The 21,111-nt window shown below is 36.1% G+C and overlaps 2 protein-coding genes and 1 pseudogene across 3 annotated transcripts; all 3 read right to left on the bottom strand.

The window, feature by feature from the left end:
* Window positions 1-90: 90 nt before the first annotated feature.
* On the bottom strand, window positions 91-4,088 carry LOC114530568 (twinfilin-1-like). Its single transcript, XM_028552138.1, has 10 exons — window positions 3,993-4,088; window positions 3,506-3,583; window positions 3,216-3,266; window positions 2,813-2,940; window positions 2,566-2,661; window positions 2,356-2,460; window positions 2,114-2,239; window positions 1,387-1,537; window positions 887-1,008; window positions 91-713 (listed from the first exon to the last, which is right to left on the bottom strand). Exons 1-10 carry the CDS (start codon window positions 4,015-4,017, stop codon window positions 555-557), a joined length of 1,041 nt encoding a protein of 346 aa, XP_028407939.1. The 5' UTR covers window positions 4,018-4,088; the 3' UTR covers window positions 91-554.
* A 1,075-nt stretch (window positions 4,089-5,163) lies between these two features.
* LOC114530663 lies at window positions 5,164-10,731 on the bottom strand (annotated as a pseudogene).
* Window positions 10,732-11,180: 449 nt separating this feature from the next.
* On the bottom strand, window positions 11,181-20,579 carry LOC114530640 (lysine-specific demethylase 7B-like). Of its 2 annotated transcripts, none has more exons than XM_028552234.1 (22): window positions 20,482-20,579; window positions 20,302-20,387; window positions 18,984-19,042; window positions 18,842-18,900; window positions 18,612-18,772; window positions 18,382-18,422; window positions 17,368-17,495; window positions 17,172-17,264; window positions 16,810-16,924; window positions 16,549-16,711; window positions 15,969-16,056; window positions 15,784-15,890; window positions 15,169-15,263; window positions 14,763-14,855; window positions 14,252-14,511; window positions 14,019-14,149; window positions 13,693-13,894; window positions 13,458-13,579; window positions 13,226-13,330; window positions 12,660-12,760; window positions 12,445-12,556; window positions 11,181-12,294 (listed from the first exon to the last, which is right to left on the bottom strand). In XM_028552234.1, the coding sequence occupies exons 1-22, from the start codon at window positions 20,574-20,576 to the stop codon at window positions 12,194-12,196; spliced, it is 2,517 nt and encodes an 838-aa protein (XP_028408035.1). In that variant the 5' UTR covers window positions 20,577-20,579; the 3' UTR covers window positions 11,181-12,193. The 2 variants fall into 2 exon arrangements, with proteins under 2 accessions (XP_028408035.1, XP_028408036.1); XM_028552235.1 differs by having other exon boundaries at window positions 17,368-17,468.
* Between the last annotated feature and the right edge of the window lie 532 nt (window positions 20,580-21,111).

The raw sequence follows: 21,111 nt of genomic DNA, 5'->3' as shown, positions 1-21,111 counted from the left end.
ATTGTAACTGGCACCAGCCAAGTCTGCATTTTGGGTGCACAAAATGAACTTCATTTGTTTACTTTATATAATTGAATGTACTATGTGTAGTACTGTGAAGTACTTTAATACTTATAAAATGATCATCAATATTCTTTTGAAAATGATTTCGATGGATAACAATAATAAAAAATTAAGTTTGTGGATTGATATACGTATCCTTAATTAATACAAATTTTGCTTTACAGTATGGGTATAAAATTACATAACGAAAAATTATTTTAATAAATGATTATAATCATAAATGAATATGCTTCACCGAGCTAGGCCGGACAACCCTCATTGATAATTATGATAGTAGAATCATCTTGCAAGCTTCAGTCAAAAGAAGTTCAAGTGGCTGGTTACTGCATTTTACCAAACCAATGAACATTTTTCACTTACACATTAACTGTTGGTTCATGAAATAAACTGCATGCAATCGTTGTCTATATTAGAATCAATATTTCACAACTCCTTTCTTCATTCACTAAATATAATCATTTATTAAAATGTTTAATTATAAACAGTTGCTTTTAGTTTTCGTTGTTTTCGCCTTTCTGAATCATTCTCCGTGCACCTCTCGCTTGCGGTCTCTTAGGCTTTGCAAATTTTGGCTGATGCAGGATTTTCTTGGGATGCAACTGATCAAGCAAAAATTCTTCCGTAATTTCTTCGGTGTTTTCTATTTCGATCTATACGAGTAGACAGTTTTTTTATTTAATATCGATAAAATGGACTGGTGTTCTCTAATTCGCCACAACATATTAAAACAATGAGCTCGTGTTAATACAGTATACAAGGTAATTGGTGCAAATGTTAAATTTGATGTTACGAAGTCAAAAATCCTATCCCATCTAAAACTTACCTTTTTAGGGATTTCTAACTTCAATTCTTCTTCCAATCCAGCCAATAACGGCGCCTTACATGTTGAGTATAACATACGTTCTTTTACAGAGCACTTATATCCAGGCATACTGTAAATGAATACTGAAACAAACAAGTATGGAAGTGCAATTGTACAAAAAGACAAAGTAATAAGTTTTAAGCCCTTGTCAAACGAGACTGAGAGTTGATGAGAGTTGCAACTTTCGCTAGCGTTTGAATGCGGCACTCTCATCAACTAGTCGACTTTGAATGGGAGTTGCAAAACAGCTAGCGGTTTGCATTTTGAAATAGCAGGCTTAGCAAAATAGTACAAAATATACTATCCATCGCACGATAGTTTGGTGGAAAACATTCGTGCAAACTCTCGCTTCTAAACTCTCGTCAACTCTAACACAACTCTCATTCTCGTTTTAACACTTTACGAAACGCCTTGAAGTTTTCTTGTAAATTTCGGGCAGTTAGTTGATGGAGTACACTTACCAATAGATTCTAAATAATCTCCTTCATGCGTATGCTTAAACAAGAAAAAGCTATAACAGGGATTTTCTTCAGGTGTCTTGCTAGCAATTTCCTCCACAGAACAGTCTCCAGCGAAACGTAACTCAATTTGCTCGGCTTCTGTATCAACACTCTGGGATAAAATGATGTGAAATAATCAGTTCTGGCACAGGTACTTATAGGTTCATGGTGCATATTTAAGTGCGTTTGTAGGCAGCAAATAAGCCATTTTCCAAATAAATTTACCCAAATCGAGGGACAAGAAATATGGCAAAATTAATAAATTGGCTGTTGTTCAAAGGCTATTTTTCTTGAAAATTCAACCATGTTTTTTTCTTCAATTAATAGAAGTTTATACTATGTTATACAGTAAAGTAGTACAAACAGATAATTTTTCAGTACACTAAGTGCTGGTGTTTTTTTGGTTACTATGATAAGAACTTTGTCTCTAAATGTTAGATGTTCACAATTATTTTTTAACAGGCATTTCTACTTTCTAATATGCCTTGCAATATATGATGATATTTTTAACAGGTATTTCTACTTTCTAATATGCCTTGCAATATATGATGATATTTTTTAACAGGTATTTCTACTTTCTAATATGCCTTGCAATATATGATCCTGAAGGTGAATTTAGTTAAATATGTATACACCACATAACCCATGTGTTGATATTAAAATCAAACTTCATATTAATCTTGCTTACCAGTTGAACCAAGGTAATTTGCTTGTCACGAAGTGCACCTAGTTTTTGCAAGGCTTCTTCGGATATTGGGAAGTTGACACCAGGCAGGTTGCTGTGCCTTGTGTGAATACCAATGTTGCTACGGCTCTGATAAAACACAAAACAAGATGTTTATTAACAATTATAACATTATTTCTAGCAGGGATTTAGAATCAGATGGCTGAATATGAAGAGAATCATATTAATGAACAGGTGGTAAGTACCTCTGATTCTTTAACAATCTTTAGTTCTACTTCAGCATCAGTTAAAGGTGGTGGTGCTGCTAGATGTTCAAGATGTTTCATGTAACCTTCATAGCTTGCATCCCTCTGGAAAAAAAGCCTTAGTATTTTACATGTGTAATGCTACTTCTACTTGCTTGTATTAAATAATTTCAATACACAATTTTAAAATCATCTTTTGAATTTATATACCTTATGTGTGGCAAACAATTCATCTTTAATGTGACCACCACCAAATGTACTCTTCAGAGTTGCTCTTGTGGCAGCAAACAACATCTTCTCTCGAACCTGAAAAAAATCATATCAGTGTTGATTCATAAAATTCTTGACGACTGAAGTTTAATTGTAAGCATTAACAATATAAAGCTCACTTTTACTATTCAAAAATATATACATCATCCATGAATCAAATAATTATATTTACATTTTACTAACTTACAGGTGCATTGTCAGGTGAATATGTAATAAACAACCATTCATAGCCTTGGTTATTTTCTGAGTCAAGTCGATACAGGATATAACATGGTTGCTTTTCTTCAAGCCTTGAAAGAACACTGGAATCATAGTGTATTGTTAGTCAAGGGAAAATATCCTCACATGTGAATAATATATATACTGTTGTAAAATATTCATAATTTCATACATTTTTAATATAAAGTGTAAGAATTTGTTGACTTTGCAGAAATTTCATTGCTCATATATATGTATAGAATATAAACATGCATACATAATTTTCGCATGCTTCCTGGGCTGCCTGTGGTAAAATTTCAATAAGTCTTTGATAATTAACAGTTTTATAAATCTTTAATAATTTAAATAATCTTTACTAATCCAAAGGATATCATCAACCCAGTTGTCCATTGGAGAGGCACTCTCAGCAAAGACTAGTTGTTCTAAAGAGATAGAATTATTTTAACACATATCTGTCAGTTGAAGTAACTGATAACAACAAAATCCTAAAAAATAACCTTATAAAAAATTAATGAAACTTATACAGCAAATATCCTAATGTATTCAATATTTCTTTGTGGTATCTCACAATATGAGACACTGGCAAATAGTTTTTTAAACCTATTAACTGGCTGTGATTTTCCAATGTCAAGTTAAATCAGCTATAGGAATTGAAAGTTACCATTTTCAATAGATATTTTAATAACTCGAATAGAGCCATCTTTTGATGAAGCAAAAGCATTAAGTAACTCATCATTTGCTGAAATAATGAAAGGAACAAAAACACATCATTTTACAGTTACAGATATTTCTATTATCAAATTCGAGAGATGTCAGAAATAAAAAAGCAATATCACACAGCTGGTGGTCCTTATAAACTAAATAGCTAACAAAGTGTGAAAATCTTATACGTGCACCTCATATGTATACTAATCTGGTCGTGTTATTCACTTTTAGCCCACCATATAACGCTGTAAAGCCTACTGAAGGCTACCAATATAATGTACCATAAGTAATAAAGCTCATGTACTTCGTCTACACCTGAATATACATGTAACACTTACAATATATAAAACACCGAGTTGGAAGTGTCATGTTCAACCCCGAAGTATAAACAAACTTCTATCATCTTTCAAAATGATAAGTTCATTAAATTTTGACTTCCTTACCTTGAATTCCAGTTTGGTGGGACATTTTAAACTCTAAACACAGGAAAACCAGGAACTATACAAAAGTTGACACAAATATAATTATACAATCACAAAATGCAAATTTCGAAATGTTTTCCTGATTAGACCCCAGACCTCTCACAAATAAAACCGGGGTATCATTCACAGTGATAAATTTTTCTTCCACTATTTTTGTAAGTACACAGGTATAAATTCTTCCACTATTTTTGTATGAACACAGGTCTTGTCAATTAGGAATTTAGAGATTTTGGATTTAATCGGGCTCAATCTATCAGCGAATTCAACATAATATATATTAAATTCATGCACAAGCTGACGCCAGAAGCTTCAGTTGAGTGGTGTATATTCATATATGTTCCCCACAATCGCCCAGGCCCTTGAGAAGAAATCATTCACGCATAAGACGGACGTATGAATATCAACCCCCTCATTAAGCCTCTGCTCTAGCGTCGTCTCTGTTTAATAATATTGCTTTTAAAAGATGTCATGTTCAGTCTGAAAATTTTTACTTCCTAGTTCCTACCCACTGGACTGATTCAGCACGTTCACACTGTTTGCAGCGGGGTCAAAGCTGAGTTACACACAGGAATAATAGTTTCTTTGTGTTACAGCCATAATTCCGGTCGAGATGGCTCTCAGGCAAAAGACAACACATCTGTCTGTCCGACAGCACATCTGACAGAACGGCTGTCACTTGTAAGGTAGAAAAGCCCAGGCTTGCGAGATTTTGTAACCCCCTCTCGCACTAGATGAGTTAAAATTTTTTTGTCAAGACTCAAGAAAATTGCCAGCTCTAGATCAGGCAAGAATACAGTTGTTCGTACCAAAGGCAAAGTGTGTAAAAACTTTCATCAAAAACAAAATTCAAGTCGGTGCAAGGTGCACTTCATAACCACACCTAACGTCTGACTCTGCGGCCCTGCCCCAACCAAATAGCCACCCATGTTACATGACTTACACTCCCTGGCCGCGATACAGTCATAATAAGGTTATCGATTAAATTTCGCCCTCATCGGTTCTATGGATTGTGGAAGAGTGATCTGAAATATACGCCATTGTTTGCTATTTTTAATGTAAATTTCAAAGGGTGTGTCAAACATTTCTGCCTTCGTTCTCAGGAAAAGTCGTCAACATTTAACTTTCAGATGACTCATGTGGTAGTTGCAACAATTTATTAGATAAGAAAAAGTTATCAAAGTAACAACAATAACATAAAAAATATTTTGCCGCATTGATTAAAGTGTGATGACCACCTGGGTAAATCTTACTGAAACCCACTGTACAGTACATACACTGGAGTCATAACAAGATAAGCTGATAAAATATACCTATTAATTCGTATTAACTAAACAAAACATGCTTAGTTTAATATAATTAACAATTATTGAACAAGGTTGAACATGCAGATATGAAGAATTACCAAGCCGAAGTTGGTCGTTATCAAACCTCGGCTTGATGATTCTTCATATCATGTTCAACTCCATTCAATAATTGTTTAATGTCAAAACATACATAATCAAGATATGGTGTGGAAGCCTAAAACGACTGCTCTACAAGATTACAACCAAACGAGTTTGGTTGTCTGTCGGGTCTACAAGCCCGAAAAAATATTTAGTGAATAATTGTGATACATAAAATTTCATCAATAAAAATGTTTTCATCACAAGAAAAATGTCAAAAATATGAGTAAATTTGTTGATAAAGGCTACAAGCAACATACTCTCCAAGTCGCATGGTTACCCATGGTAAGAAAGCAATACACAAGCATACGTACATATACTGTACCTACGATGAAAGGGAAGCTTATTGTGCTGAATTAACAATATGCATCGATCATGATCAATTCGAGCAACGGCACCATATATGCGGCAGCTTTAAACATGGGAAAAAGTGTGATTTATCACATGCGAAATTACACCTATAAAAAGGTACTTCTAAGGTTGGTGTAACGCGTAGTGCTCTTTCAGACCATTCCAGACCATATCATGACCAATTATATCACTAAAATATTTTTTTGATTATTAAGTCTATAAATAAAATTTTCTCTACAAAATATTTCCAACTTGGTTAGTTAAAATTAAACCTTGCCTGCAAGAACATGGGACTTTGTTGTCCGCATGATCGTTGTCTGACAATCGTGAAAAAGGCGTCGAAATGATTTCCAGACTTGGGTAGGAGGTGTCTGAAAATATAGAAGAAAGTTGGTGGAAAACAACTAACAAGGTAAGAAACAGGATCATACTAAATAATTTAGCTTGTAGGCACACCACGTATGCTTGTAGGCACACGGTCCGTTAACCCGGGCCTTTATATTGCACTGATGAAGACCCGGGTTAACGGAGCGAAAGCTTTGCAGTATTAAATACTTACGTGGTGTACCTACAGGCTAAATTACTTATTGACTGTCACCATGCAAACAAACAAGAATATTAGTATCATACTATCCCGTTTAGTATAACAAGAACACTACACACGTGTAAACACTACAATAAAGTCAAGATAGATTAAATCTTACCTGTTTCACCACACGTTTTTCAGGAGATGCAGACTGGATCAAATGTTCAAGCAAGATCTGCCAGCCGGTGGATTTCTGAATGGGTTCACCTGTGGTCCTTGCACTGGGGACTGTTGTGATCCAGGGACACCAATTACGATGCTCAGCTAGGACGTCAAACTCAATCTTTTCTATATGCTAAGAATATAGATACGAAAATCATATTCGTTATCAATTCTGCCCAATCCAGGGGACTGCAGCCACCCTTCTCCTACCTCATTGTGATTCTCAGTTACAAACTAAATTTTATGAACTTCCATACTAATGACAGTGTAAATAATTAAATATTTTGAACCTATTGATCGATTTCAAAAGGAGCAGCTGCAGGAAAATATTTTTTTAAGAACTTTTTTCAGAATTTTTTATAATTTAGAACCAAACAAAATATTTTAAAATTTTTGCAGTGGAGAATTACTGGCCTCATTTTCGCGTAACAAGGCTACTGCATTTTTCCGAATCTATTGTTGAAAGTCTTTTTATGTAAAAAAGGGAAAACTGGGAAATCATACTGCAATTTTTCTGTTAAAAACGTACTTCAGTTTTCAGTCTTTTCGAACTTGGCTCACCATCTTCACCATCACTCCAGTCAGATACTGACCGACACGAGTCCATCTGGGAGGCAGTCTCTCCTCTGTCCTGCAAATCTGACTGAATAGACCACATTCTTTCGCTCATCGACTCCTCTCCGATTTCAACAATTAACGAGTCCTGTCTGCTGTGAGCAGGCGAAAAAAATCCAGTACCAAATAACTTGGATGGTTCTATAGTCATTCCAGAACCTGGTTCACAATCCCCCTGATTGCACTCGATATTGCGGTGAATGGTAGTTCCCTCCATCTCACGTGCGCCACTGCTCTCTTGTAATTCACCACCGACGTGAGATATGTTTTCTCCGTCCTGGAGAGGACTGGCGATGTGCTCTTGCTGTAATGCCGATTCTCGCCCCAGTTGGGCCGCATCTATTTCAAACCGAAGCTCTTCCTTTGTCATATGTTCTTCATCTGCCACGTGATCTTCTTCGGTCACGTGTTCCTCTTCCGTTACGTGCTCCTCTCCTGCTACGTGCTCTTCTGCTTCCAAGGTCTTTTCCGCCAAATCATCTTCCGGCACATGCTCTTCACCTGCAACTGAGTCCTCTTTCGACTCGGGGGTCCCCCCAGGTAATGGATTTTCTTCCCTCAGAGATACTTGTTCCGGTAGGTTTTCAGCCTCGGAGGCTTGTAAATGTTCTTGGAGTGGTAGCTCAATATCATGATCCGGTAGTGAAGAACTTTGTTCCGGTAAGAGAGGCTGTAGGATGGCGTTTTGTTCAGCTGGAAGAGCTCCCTCTATACAGGCGTTTTCTTCCAAGGATGTATTTTCAACCAGTTGTGTTTCAAATTTTACCTGGCTGTGAACTGGTTCTATTGCACTTTCGACCTGTGTTTCTGAAATTTGCCCACCATTATTGTTCATAGGCTCAGGTGGACTAATAGAAATTGAGTCAACGCGCTGTGTCTCTTCAGAAGTACTTTCGTGTAAGGGAGATAGTTTAGACATTTCTATTGTGGCAGGAATCCCTATCCCCTTAGAAGCAATTTGAAATTCAGAAATATTTTGGGCATTGGAAATACTTTGCTCTTCAAAAGTATTTTGAACTTCAGCACAACTTTCACTCTCTGGTGACAAAGTTAGTTTAAGGTCTTGTTTGTAACTTTCCTCGTTATCCTCTGGTGACCTGTTGTTCTTGTTTATACTATCTTCAGCTCGCCTATGTTCAACTAGATTGTCGACTAAAATAAATTTCTCTCTTTCATCCAAATTCGCCTGGTTTTCGCATTCAGTATCCGCTGAAATTTCCTGATCATTTTCCATGGTTTCTACCTGTACACTGCTATGTTCATGGTCACTACATTCAAGAGTACTAGATCGTTCAGAATTTAAGCCATCTTCATCCCTCATTATTTCAACATCACATACCATATCCTCTTGCACGGTCGTTGCAACATTCGCCAGAGTATCACCACCTGAATCTAAAGAACAAGCCCATAAGAACCATGCAAATCTTTAACTCTTTCACTGATTTCATCAGTGGCAACTTTAAATTACTACAAACAATTACCTGGTATATCTTCCTCCATCACCCCTTGAAGCCTATTCTGTCCATCATTATCCCTTGTGTCTCCCTCTAACACCATCACCACCTTGCTCTTGACCAGCATCATTATGGATCAAAGTGACATTCTTCAGTGAATGAAAGTTCCACAAGCCAGCTTCGCGATGACAGGCAGCACAGCATAGCGTACTTGAACCGTCTGTCTCACTGCTTTTAAAGGAAAAAATGAGGGAATAGGAAGTTTCTCTTTCACTTATACAACAAGATGTAATATCCAAAAATCACCTGGCTTTAATTTTAAGAAAGCCACTTCACCTTCAAAATAGTGAGAATATTCCAAATGGCTACAATGCAAACCTCCTTATTTCACCCTTGGTTTTATTAAAATTACATGCAATGTAGGCCAACTGAATTGCATTAGTGATAGATACAGTACATAAAATACCTTGTATTCCAACCACATAATGCCAAAACACAAACTGTATCAATAATATCCTGATGATTTGAGGATGTGTCACTTTCTGTAATATAGTTACTCAAAGTTGATAGCACATCCTCAGTGATTGCCTGAAAATTGAAGGGAATTGAATTAACACCATACTGAAAGGACACAAGTTTGATTGCTATCACCACCAAGTGTTTTTATTCAATCATTTGTCAGTATTCTATCAACCTCACCCTAACCTGAACAAATACAACACTTACCAGTTCTTGAAATGCCTCACGTTTCAATACTGGTAAATCAGCTTGAAGTGAAAGAAGGTTAACACAAGCACTCTCAAAACTTGCTTTCCATTCCTCAGATGTTTTTGCAGGAAGGCTTAAAAATGATTCTAAATAAAAAAAAGATCAGATCATATAATAGAACATCTGGTACTCTTTAAAATACAAGTGTTTTATATGAAACATTAGTATGCATATAACACCTCCAGTGTTTAGGTGTAGACAAACTGGAAGTGGACTTCTCTTACGCAAATTCACTAATGGCTAAGAAGAATTAAACAGTCAAAGATACAATTTTCACAAACCTGGGCACGGTGTTTCTTTCCAGGGACAGAATTTTGAATGTCCATTTATAATACTTGATCTAAGCTCAGCACATGTTGAATTATCTAACATTAATTGATAAATTAAACAATTTTATCTTTGGAAATTTGTACTTATTCAGCTTAAATAGTAAATTATCTCTTAGTTCGCATTTCGGCTTTAAATCTAAAGTACTCACATGTGTCTGTGTCCCACTCTGTCCCTACCATGCCATCAAGTGTAGCCTTACACGAGACACAAGTTAGCAGATCCACATCAGTATTCTCCCAACCATAAAGAGCACAATGTTGGGGGGATAAATAAAGTGGTTTCATTGGCCAGGTAAATGGTTGGTAAATGTTAAAGAAAAGTATGGGTTAATATCATGATTTGGTAAAGACCTGTTCAACAGAACTATCTATATAATAGTAACTGTGAGAACAGATTGATGCTCCAACACATGTATATATATGGATGCAGTACGATGCATTATTATGGGTAAACGCACAAATAATAGATTGCTATAGGTGCCAAGTGTGTGTTAGCCTATTAGCTCACTTACCAGTGACATAGTCAACTCAATATTTGAGTGTGGGTCAGTATAGAAAATATATATCATGCAATATTGGGTGTCTTCTATCTATTTACCTAGTTTTTTTTTATCAAAGGATATAGAAAATGTTTCAACTCTTTCATAAAAACTCTCCCTATTTCTTGGTTGGCACAGCATCGAAAGAAGTCCGGGATTCTCTGCGACATCTTGATCACTGTTTCTAAATGATATCGATAACCAATCTGAGCATTTGCAGTATAATGAGTATATTAATATACCGTAAATTAAGTGAGTATATTAATTGTTGAAAAATTGATTTGAAAATTTTAAAACAACAAATCGACCACTGAATGAGAGTATATTAAAGAACAGAATATGGGTAATAAATGGAAACCTTACCTTTCCTTAGCAAACTCGTCTTTTTCGTGCATGAAACTAGAAAGAATTGCTTGTATTTTGTTACGAGTGCTTGAGAAGGACGCCATCTTGGAAATAGCGAACTACCTGCCTGGGTACGAGGATACCAGGTTGAAGATTGGGTTGAAGATCGAAAGTTGAAACGGAACCAAGGCTGCTTCACAGCCAATCTCGTTATAACACAATCTCGCTCTCTGAGACTTTGATAATACGTACTCTCCCTGATAGTCAAGTTTAACTAGTCAATAGACGTGGTCCGCCAGATGACGTAGGTGGTTACCACTTACCACTATTACAGCGTCGACCCCATGCAGATAGAAGACCAGCTCTATAGCACAGGCCATGATCCAATTGAATGAATCCAATGCACAGGCGTTACTGAACGGAAGCATGGTGTGGCCAGCTTTACCACGAACGAATCATTAGATTTAGAAAGTATTCTGTGGTATAACAGACCATCAGGATGAACAATAATTGTGAAAAGTTGATTCTCAGCATGAAGACAACAAAGTCACGAACGTATATTATTTGTAAATATATTTAAAAAGACTAACATTTTCAATCGTGTAACAACTATCAATTGTATACATTCTTTCATTGCGAACGCTATTATCATTCTATACAATATATTAACTGCAAGCTTACAGCATTAATGCCACTGACTATACATATACACCATATTCGCTCGACCCCTGAATAGTTCAAATGCATCCAAATGAAAATACCTGCATAGCCCTAGAACTGCTAACAAGGAAATCGTAATGACATAATATTAGAAAAAATTTGCTGTGTATTTTTCTCTGAGCATGTATTACATGCAAGCTCAAAACTACATATGCTCTTGGAAAAATGCTCAGCTCGATATTAAAAATATATATGGTATAGGAATAGTAAAATATGTGAAGTGAATTTTAAGAAAATATAAATATCGAAGGTCGAAGCGAATATGGATACACTTTTACCCAAATATTTACAATACAAAACCAATTTTAGAGTTATTGTCGTTGCGAATAAAAACATGATATTGATAAAAATAGAAGGTCTTCAATTCATCCCGTCCAACTATACTAAACTGAGTTTGAAGAAATTGTATGAACGGTGTTCTGTCTGTACAAAAAAAGGGGCAGAGTATGCCACTTTGAAAAACATGCTGAGAAGTTAAGCGTACTGCCTATACCAACGGGTTGAAGACACCTGGAATCTTCATATATAAATAACGTGATCGAACATTTCAGTATCGTGCCAAAAAGTGCGAGGTGGGTTAAGAATACAACGAACGTGTTTACAATATTAAGCTTCATGTGTTGTGGAAATATACATATAAGGTGCCGATGGTGACGTTTGGAAACGCTTTGAAAGACGCCAGAATTAATGAACAACGTAAGCGTTGTGTACTCACTTGCGTGGCCTCGTCTCTTGACGTTCAAACATATCTATCTATCTATAGCTACAGATACTTTAGGACACATACACACACAGTTCACCCTGCCAAATGAATAAAATAAATAGAGCTACCACATCGCCTATAATAATTTCTATCTCATAAACATTCCACCTTTGTCAAGTTTTAATTTCTTTGCAAGTCTTTGCTTTGTTGTGAGTTGCACAGGTCGACGACCACGCTTTGACGAATTACCTATAAAATATACAACAATCTTTGAATACTAGCTTCGATACATTTGACAGGAGAACAAAGATCGACATGGTGCAATTACAAAACTCGAAACATTTATTTCACGGGTATATGCTGTATCATGTGTCCAATACAAAATGTATTCAGTGGTACCTTTATCCCCTTCAGCTTGATTACCGGCACCAGACGGTCTTAAAGGGGCTCTACCCTGTTTGCTTGAGCTACCTTCAGATTCTGATGACGTTCTAGGAGACTTGAGTTCGTTCTATATTGAAAAAATAAATATCAAGAAGGCATGAGGTTTCATCAAGAATGCTCGCACGTAAATCAAAACTTGGTATCGCCAAAAACATGCCAGCGTCCCTTACAATGTTATTATTTGTCGATGAATTCATCTCATAGTCTGGTTTCCGCGATATCTGTCTAACAGGCCGTGACGTTGACGTAACTGGTGAGTGAGGCACGCGACCTAAAGTTAAACAAAAAAAGTTTAATTGACGTGTTTCGTATTTGTTTTTTCGTCTTTGGTACCTGTTTTATTTTTTTACTCTTGTTTATAATTTTTTTCCTTTCTTATTTACGATTTCGAAAGCATGAATTTTCTGTAAGATGCAAGAGGGCTGGGTTCGCCTTTCCCTAGAAAATTTTATTATCTTCCAAGAAAATTTTAGCACACCCCAAAAAATTCTGAACGAGTTCATAGGCGAGGATTTTATAATCCAAGGCACTTCTTTATTGATTTTGCCAAATGGTCTACACCCTCTCTTCCAGATAACACGTAAATCTCCTTTTTCAATGATCGATCCATTGCATGCAACTTGTGGTGAAACCACAGACATGTATTTGTCTGATCACAGTTTGACCTCGGCCATATGCTTGTACGTAGCCAATGCTTCAAAAAACACTATTCTTGCTCGAGCCACGTAATTCTTACCTTTAGGATTCCACGTCGCATCTACTCGTTCGCTTTTCTTCTTTTTCATACCGGGTTTCCATTTCACCTTCCCAGGTGTTTCATCGTCTTCTATCGTTGGATAAACTATAAATGCAGGCGCAAATCAATTAATTCTAAATAATTTGGTTTCAACAGCAGAAAATCATAGGATGGTTTACGTTTAGTGTATGTGTGACAAAGTTTTAACAGCCAAAACAATTCCTTCACATACCGTAGTCGGGATCACTGGGGAATTTGTTCAGGATATCTTCTTCATCTTCTGCGGGACTGTTTAATCTGGATCTCCTTCTACCGTTCTCAACAGACGTGTACTTCTCCGGTGACTGTTCATCACTACAACAAAATTACGATGATTTTTTAGAAATCTACCTGGTGTACATGCAGAGCGGAGAACAGAGCTGTACGAACAATATCATTCCTGATGAGTTTAGTTAGTAGTCACCCACCTGGAATATCTTGGCATTGATATCGAGACAGGAGGGTGGTGTCGTGTGCTGGTGGTAGTTTTAGACGTGCTTGCGGTAGTTTGACCTCTACTGCTGTATAATGCTTGTAACTGCTGCTGTATTGGCAAACCATTGGCTGGTGGGAATGAAGGGTATAAGTCATCGACATTGACATCATCATCGGATTCTTCTCGCCCGTTGGCTGTAGAACACCAAAACACGAATGAGATTTAGAAGTTATGCAGTGTATTAAACTTTGACTGCCGCAAAATCGACTTTTATTCCTCAAATTTCTTTTCAAAGCTCTGATTCCAAAACTCACTTACCTGACAACGTCAATCTGAGTGGCTGTTCTTGTGACTGTTGACATGAGTAAGAAGAATTCGTTGATTGCTCGTCATCTTTTGAATCCTTAACAACCTCATGTGCTGACGACGTTTGCTTCTTCCTGCTTCCACTAAAGAAAAAATTTCCATCCCGAAAAAGCCGTTAATTTTCACAGCTTACTAATGATAAAACAATCATTTGACAATGTTATTCGCGAAAAATTTCACTTTACCTAACGATTTTCCCATTCGATACGACCAATTTGAGATTTTCCGGCGACTTTTTACGTGATAATTCCGTTTCTTTATTCTTTGATATTTTAAGTTTAAGCGGAGCTTTTTCTGCAGTTTTTTCTACACTTTTCTTCTGATTTCTGGACTCATTTTTTTCACTCTTCTTTCGCGATTCTGGTTTCTTAGACGCAGTAGTTTTGGGCGTTGGTTTTTTAATTTTGATCACTGGTTTTTGTTCGTGGACAACGACACACGGCTTCTAGAGTTTTGAGAATAATTTTATGTTATTCATTCACTTGGTTCAAAGAATATAGTTAAATCTGTTGAGGCTATGCTTCCCTAGATGGCGTCCAGTCGAGTGATAAAGGAAATCAGATTATCCCAAAACTGGATTCGAAATGACAAAGCGAAATTTTCAGATCAATCATTACTACCCTCTATTCAGTTATTAAAGAATGATAAAATTATATCATGATCACATAATATTAAAAAGGAACTCAGAATTCGTACTTCTGCCTGTTTCAATTCCTTCGACAGTGATTTGATAACTTTGTTGTAATCCATTCCTTCTGGAAGGAACATCTTGTGTTTGTCAAATGAACCCTAAAGAATATATCGAGAAAAATCGTATCAGAGAAAACCCAGTTGTTTTCCTTTAGCATCACTAGAATAAAAGTCTGTTGACACGATCCAATGCTGTCGGACCCAATTCAATTCTGACGTATGAAATTTTGTTGTCTATTAATGGCCTTTCGTCGATTTGTTACTCATATACATTGCGAAAAGACAGACTATAAAACGTCCGTCAGAAGTGAATTTGATCCAACAAAATTAGATCGTGTGAACAGACCTTAAGACAACGAAGAGTGGCAAACATTGGCAGTGGTATTCGACTATAAACTTAGGACACTCTTACATCTTTCTTAGTGACCCACGATCTTAATTTATTCAACAAAATATGGATGCCTTCAATAAGAAACTGGGGTTTCTTTTCACCAGAGTCGTCAAGATCTAGTTAAAAATACAGCAAATGAAAGCAAATGAAATAGAAGATCTGCTTCTCTATTCTCAAGAAGTTAGGGTATCATCGATAGTCATCAGCACCATATTACTTAGCCAAGCAAAAGTTAAATAAAGGCATCTGGTTAAGATGGTACAAACTAGAGACAAGGTCATGCAGGGGCCGCTTGTGCAAAACTAGATTATAATAAAAATTAGACTATAGTGTATTTTGGGATTAAGTACGATTCAACTACCTTACCCAAAATACAGTGAAAAGTTTTATATAACCAGCACCGGGAGAAATACATAGTCCAATTGATCTTAATGTCAATAATGTCTTAATGTTATTGATCTTGATTTCTTATTTCCGTTCGCACCTCTTCCATTTGGGTAATACTGTATATGTTCTGTGCATGCATATTATTAGTACGTCTTTTTGTAAATAATCATGTTCATATTTACCCAATAAAGTATTAAAGAAAAAAAAATGTATTCGGTGCACGAGATGTCTCACTTTGAGCTAACTTACTTTTTAATTCATCAATAAGGCCTGCTGCCGCATACCAATGAACGGTCTCGAAAGAGGAAAACAAATACTTGGTTGGAGTCTTTAATCTCAACTCCATATCGTAGACACTAAAATAGGAAGTTAGAGTAAGAGAGTCTAGTCTTTATCCAAAGCAGTCCAAATGAACAATATCAAAGTTTGTTTACTTGAGTTGCAATCCAATATTATAGGAGTGGAGAAAATTCCCACCAAACACCAATGAGTCTTCGCTAGTGTACACAGCGTGAATCCAACCTTAAAATCATTACCGATATACGCGTTTAGATTAAATAATCTACATTATTTTAGATGATATCAATCCCAAAGGCACTTTGCTAAAACTTTGTGGAGTAACAATTGCATCCATTTTTGAAGCTTAACACCTGAGAATATCTGCAAAACATGACATCGGAAATCTCGCCTAGGGTTGTGCCCAATTAGTGCATGTTGTGCCCAATTAGTTACTGCAGAATTTTATATACTTATTTCTATATATGGTGATATTGTGCGCCCCTAATTCCATTATTTTTCTGATGGGGTTTATTAGGTGCAACACAATCTAAACAATTACGGAAGCTACGGAAGAAATGATCGCCCTGTTACACGGCACAATTTTTTTATGCAACTTGCAATAAAATTCGTTATTTGGAGAGATGTAAATTTGGCAACTACGAAACTTCTGTGCATTGCAAGTTGCAAGAAAAATTGGCACAGACTAGAAAGTGTGCTCGAGTGTATTTTGCCTACCTGAGGGAATGAATAATGTTTGACCAGCCTTTACATGAACTCTATAACATCTTGTAATTAGGTCAGCAAAAAACATCTCACTCTGGTTTGATGAAGCTGTCCATTTCTCATAAAGATTAAGATTTGTCTCCGTTGGCTCGGCAAAGTAAAAGACTTTTTCACCCTAAGTATAATCAACAAGTTGCCTTTATATATAACAAATATATAGTTATTAATATTGTTATCAATTTCAAACATGAATGTCTCTCTTTGTGATCTTACCCACAAGACATGATACCAAACAGATGAGCCACCAAAGTCTACATGAAAGTCAGTATAGGAATCTTTGACTCCCATCAAACAATACTTCTGTACATATGGTTTTGGATGGGTTGGACTAAAAAACAAAATTAAAGATAACCTGTTGATACATTGTACATAATTAGTATGGCTTAGTCAATACGGTATGCAACACCACACAGTTCACCATGTCATTAAGAAGATTCTCAGGTTTAGATTTGACTCCCACGAATGTTGCTGCCACAGTTACAATTAGTGGAAAATGAGCAATCAAATGCTATGATTAGAATTGCAGTAATGGCAGTTGAAGTCAAATCTAAAACTATTATGATGACGAACAATACCTTTCATCAACACCATCACCATGTTCTGGCCAAAAGCGGTTAACCCAGTCAACTTCACGAACAACCCTGGGTGCATGAACCAACTGAGATAAACTGCAAAATAATAATCTCAATTAAATTATTTTGTCACTTTCATACTGGAAGAGTTATTAATAACACATTCACATATTACAAACAGAAAAATAATGTTTTATACCTTGTTCGAGAGAATTCTAGACTGATAACATTAAGTGTTTTCTGACGTTTAGTGCTTATGAAGTAGGCTGTCCAATCACACATCTTCATTTTCACATCACCCTGTTCAGGTACCAAAGGCATTTGTGACTAAATTGTATAAACCAATTAAGTGACAATCAGAATTGGTAGATAGATGCATATGCAGGCCAAACAACATCACACTAGTTTTTTGTTTTCTTGATAGCACTAATGACAATTCAACCTCGCAAGCCAGGCTCTTTTACCTACGCTCCTCGCGGCCCACGCTGCGGCAAAGACCCTGGTCAAGGCTGGTCATGTGACATCGCAAAACCTCCCAAAATATGGGAGGTTTTTAATTAGCGTTTAGTTCATATTCATGGGAGGAGTGGCAAAGTCGTTATACTATTTCTGCTATTTTTAGCACTTGTCACAATCCAGATGGCTTTGTACTAACGCAACTAAAAATAGCGGTTCACACAATAAACTAAATAAATACAGCTAGTGTGGCGCAGCAAAAAACTCAAAAGAGGAATAAACCGAATTTAAATTCAAATTGCAAGTGTAGACTGTATCATCGTCGTTGGAATCGGTTTTAGTATCGTCACAAGTTCAGTTGATATTCAATACAGACACTCGAAGGCCTGTGCTATCCTCTGAATTTGGGCGTTGATGAGCGAATTTAGAGGTCAAAAAACAATAGCGACACAGGTTATTTCGCTTTGCGGTACAACAGCGCTCAATATTCAGGCCTTAGAAACACGCTGTTTTAACTGATGTGATTTATGCGCTACTTGTGTCCCACCCATCCCCACACGGGAGAAGCGTAACAAAATAATCACGTGACCAGCCTTGACCAGGGTCTTTGCCGCAGCGTGGGCCGCGAGGAGCGTAGGTAAAAGAGCCTGGCTTGCGAGGTTGATGACAATTTGGCCTCAAATATTTACATATCTACCAACTCTGGTTACAATATTATTGATAGAACAATCATTAAACAAAATAGATGGCAAATTACCTGTCTAGCTACATCAATAATATCTAGTTCAAAATTGGCACCTAAACACAAAAAATAGTAGCAGAATTGAAAACAACATACAAACACTGACAGTAATTATTATTTTTATTTACTTTACAATCATATATGATTGGTGGTCAGGACATTAGATCCTAATTAAATCCACCAAAAATTATGGTACAATTTAATATTTTGTTATGATTTTGAATTTGACTCAAGCAACAACTAACCAATATATTGCTGTACATCCCGGATTGAAAAAGTAGGCTTTGGTACAACCAGCCCAAGACCATCCTTAGACTCAACCAGGATAGGTTTCCGATAACCTTTCTTCGCCAAGTAATCTAATGTCAGTTCTTTCCCTTGACACTTTAATAGAATGTTCTCAGGACTGAAGAGAGAACAATAAAATGTAAAATCATTTTGTCACCTCACCAAAAAATGTCAATCATAATTCTACCTTGAAAACTGTTTGTTCTTCAATTGCTTTATGAATACAACAGTTCCAGCTTGAACAGCCTGACATTTATGGAAGATATAAGTAAACAGCCCAATAAAGAAAATATGAATTTAAATTAAAACCTATCTATCTATCCACATACTTTGCAATGTGCATTGTCATCACTATAGTCATGTCGATGTAAATTTTGTTGCTTTTTCACTAGAAAATTAATACAAGAACATTATTTGTATGAAGATAAATTTGATCTAATGGATACACTTTGAGATAATGAATATTACTGAATTTAAATACTGAATTAATATTTTATATCCTATGTTTTCAAATATGTTTTATTAAATTGCCCTTTTATTTTGTCTGAAAAAACCATGCCTAAGCAATTTTCAATCCAAATCTAACCCCAGACATCCAATATATATCCCAGAAATGACATGCTAGAGGGCACAGCTGTCTTAAGGTCATTGTACCAAATTTTGTACAGCATATTTTATGATAAGCGAAATGTTTACCTCACAAGGTGATTAGTTCACACAATCCAATTTTGTTGGATTCAATTTACTTCTGATGTATAAAATGTAGTTTGATAATGATAAAGCAGTATTGTATTGGCTTCAGTTGATTTTCTACCCATATATATCACAAGTCAATAGACAATAAAACATCCATCAGAAGTAAATTGGATCCAACAAAACAAGCCTTAGGGGAAGAAAAATTCAGTAACTTTAGTTCAATGGGGAAACACACTTTCCAAACTCGTTAAATAATTCATCTTAAACAGTTCAGAATACATCAAGAAAATGCCAGAAATGAACAAAAATTTAAACTTCATTCTCTGCAATCAGACTCTCCACAATCAGCTTTATGTATGTATATATTTCCTGATTTTTACGCTCAAAACCACAATATAAAAAGAGGATATTTACAGAACTAACAATATAGGAATTTTCACAATATTTTTCCGTTTGTGAGCAACATAATTTAAACAAAGGAAGTAGTGGCCATGTGGTTTTGCCTATAATCTTAAAAATGTTCAGTAATTAAAGGTTTTCCCCCACTTTTTTTGGTTAATAAGCACAAAAGAAAGTTAGAGTATCAAAATATGTGATCTTTTGAGTACTATTTAATAGCGAATATGTATTTGTTTACATTACTGTAGTATATAATCACACACTGCAAGTGCAAATCCAGAAAATAGCAAAACTTTAAAATACATTGTCTACAAATCGCTATATCTTTTCATGTATATTTTCCGCTCTAAACGTATAATATCCTCTACAAATCATGCAGGTTAACATGCAATATCAAGGAGCATATCTAGTGTGAAGTTGTAAACAACATTAAAATGCTATACGGCTACTATTATATGAGGTCTGACAGTAGCAAAATAATAATTCATAATTGAAAACCTAAGGGAAAATCAACATTTAATGTTTCTCTGAGTATTTTTCTAAGAATCTTACATGTTAGAGGACCATTTCGTGGAGCACATCTTGGACAATGGTATCTTTCAATATCGTTCGCCTGATACTCTTCTATGCCTACACAACTATATGTATACACAACAAGAAATCACGTTTGTCTGCTCAAAATTAACACCAAGGTGTGAACAACTGAGATGAAAAACAAAAGGTTAGTAATACCTTCCATGAAACCAATCATCGCAAACATCGCATTGGATCATGAACTGCAAATAGTCATAAGGTTTACGACAAATGCAATACAAATCGGACGCCATTTTGAAAATCAAGAGGGTGCTTTATTGTGTTCTCAGCTCACGCGCACGATGCACGCAGGGCATGACTTTAGCACGCGCATAAATTAGCATCTGCACGTATTTTACACAATGGGCACGCTTGTGGGTGAATAAAATAATGATCATCACTGCTAATTAATTAACTGTAATTAGTAATTACACAAAGAGTGTCGTTTGCACTGCCTAAATTAACCGGGCGTAGTTCTACGTCTTAAATCTTAATTTACAGTGAGGAAGCCGTTCAAGCCATGGTCCAATTACAAAATAACCAGCGAAAAAAAATAAAAAATAAACTAAATTACTCGCTTTAGTATCAGAGGAAAAACCACCCAAGCCCAATGTGTCTGTATCATGATCAGTCATCGAGAACAGAAGTTACAGAACAATGAAAATATATACAGGGAGCCACAATCACTTGGAACCCTGATCATGAGGATCTACAAACTGACGGCCGGCCGGGAAAGCCAGGTCTCCATAATGTCCGATTGTCCGTAAGGTGAGGGTTAACTATTAATTT

Source organism: Dendronephthya gigantea, unplaced genomic scaffold (genome assembly GCF_004324835.1).
Source record: "Dendronephthya gigantea isolate DGI-Jeju-01 unplaced genomic scaffold, DenGig_1.0 000064F, whole genome shotgun sequence".
NCBI lineage: Eukaryota > Metazoa > Cnidaria > Anthozoa > Malacalcyonacea > Nephtheidae > Dendronephthya > Dendronephthya gigantea.
Note: the sequence above shows the minus strand (reverse complement) of the source record. Positions and strands in the feature narration are given on the sequence as shown.

Coding starts and splice junctions, on each gene's coding strand:
- LOC114530568 (XM_028552138.1), bottom strand. CDS start 4,017: ATGTCCCACCAAACTGGAATTCAAG. Junction 2,461..2,565: donor AATTGTTTGCCACACATAAG/GTATATAAATTC, acceptor CTTTTTTTCCAG/AGGGATGCAAGCTATGAAGG. Junction 714..886: donor AGTTAGAAATCCCTAAAAAG/GTAAGTTTTAGA, acceptor CTACTCGTATAG/ATCGAAATAGAAAACACCGA.
- LOC114530640 (XM_028552234.1), bottom strand. CDS start 20,576: ATGGCGTCCGATTTGTATTGCATTTGTCGTAAACCTTATGACTATTTG. Junction 15,264..15,783: donor CCTTATTGATGAATTAAAAA/GTAAGTTAGCTC, acceptor ATTTTTAACTAG/ATCTTGACGACTCTGGTGAA. Junction 12,761..13,225: donor TGCGACGTGGAATCCTAAAG/GTAAGAATTACG, acceptor GTTTAACTTTAG/GTCGCGTGCCTCACTCACCA.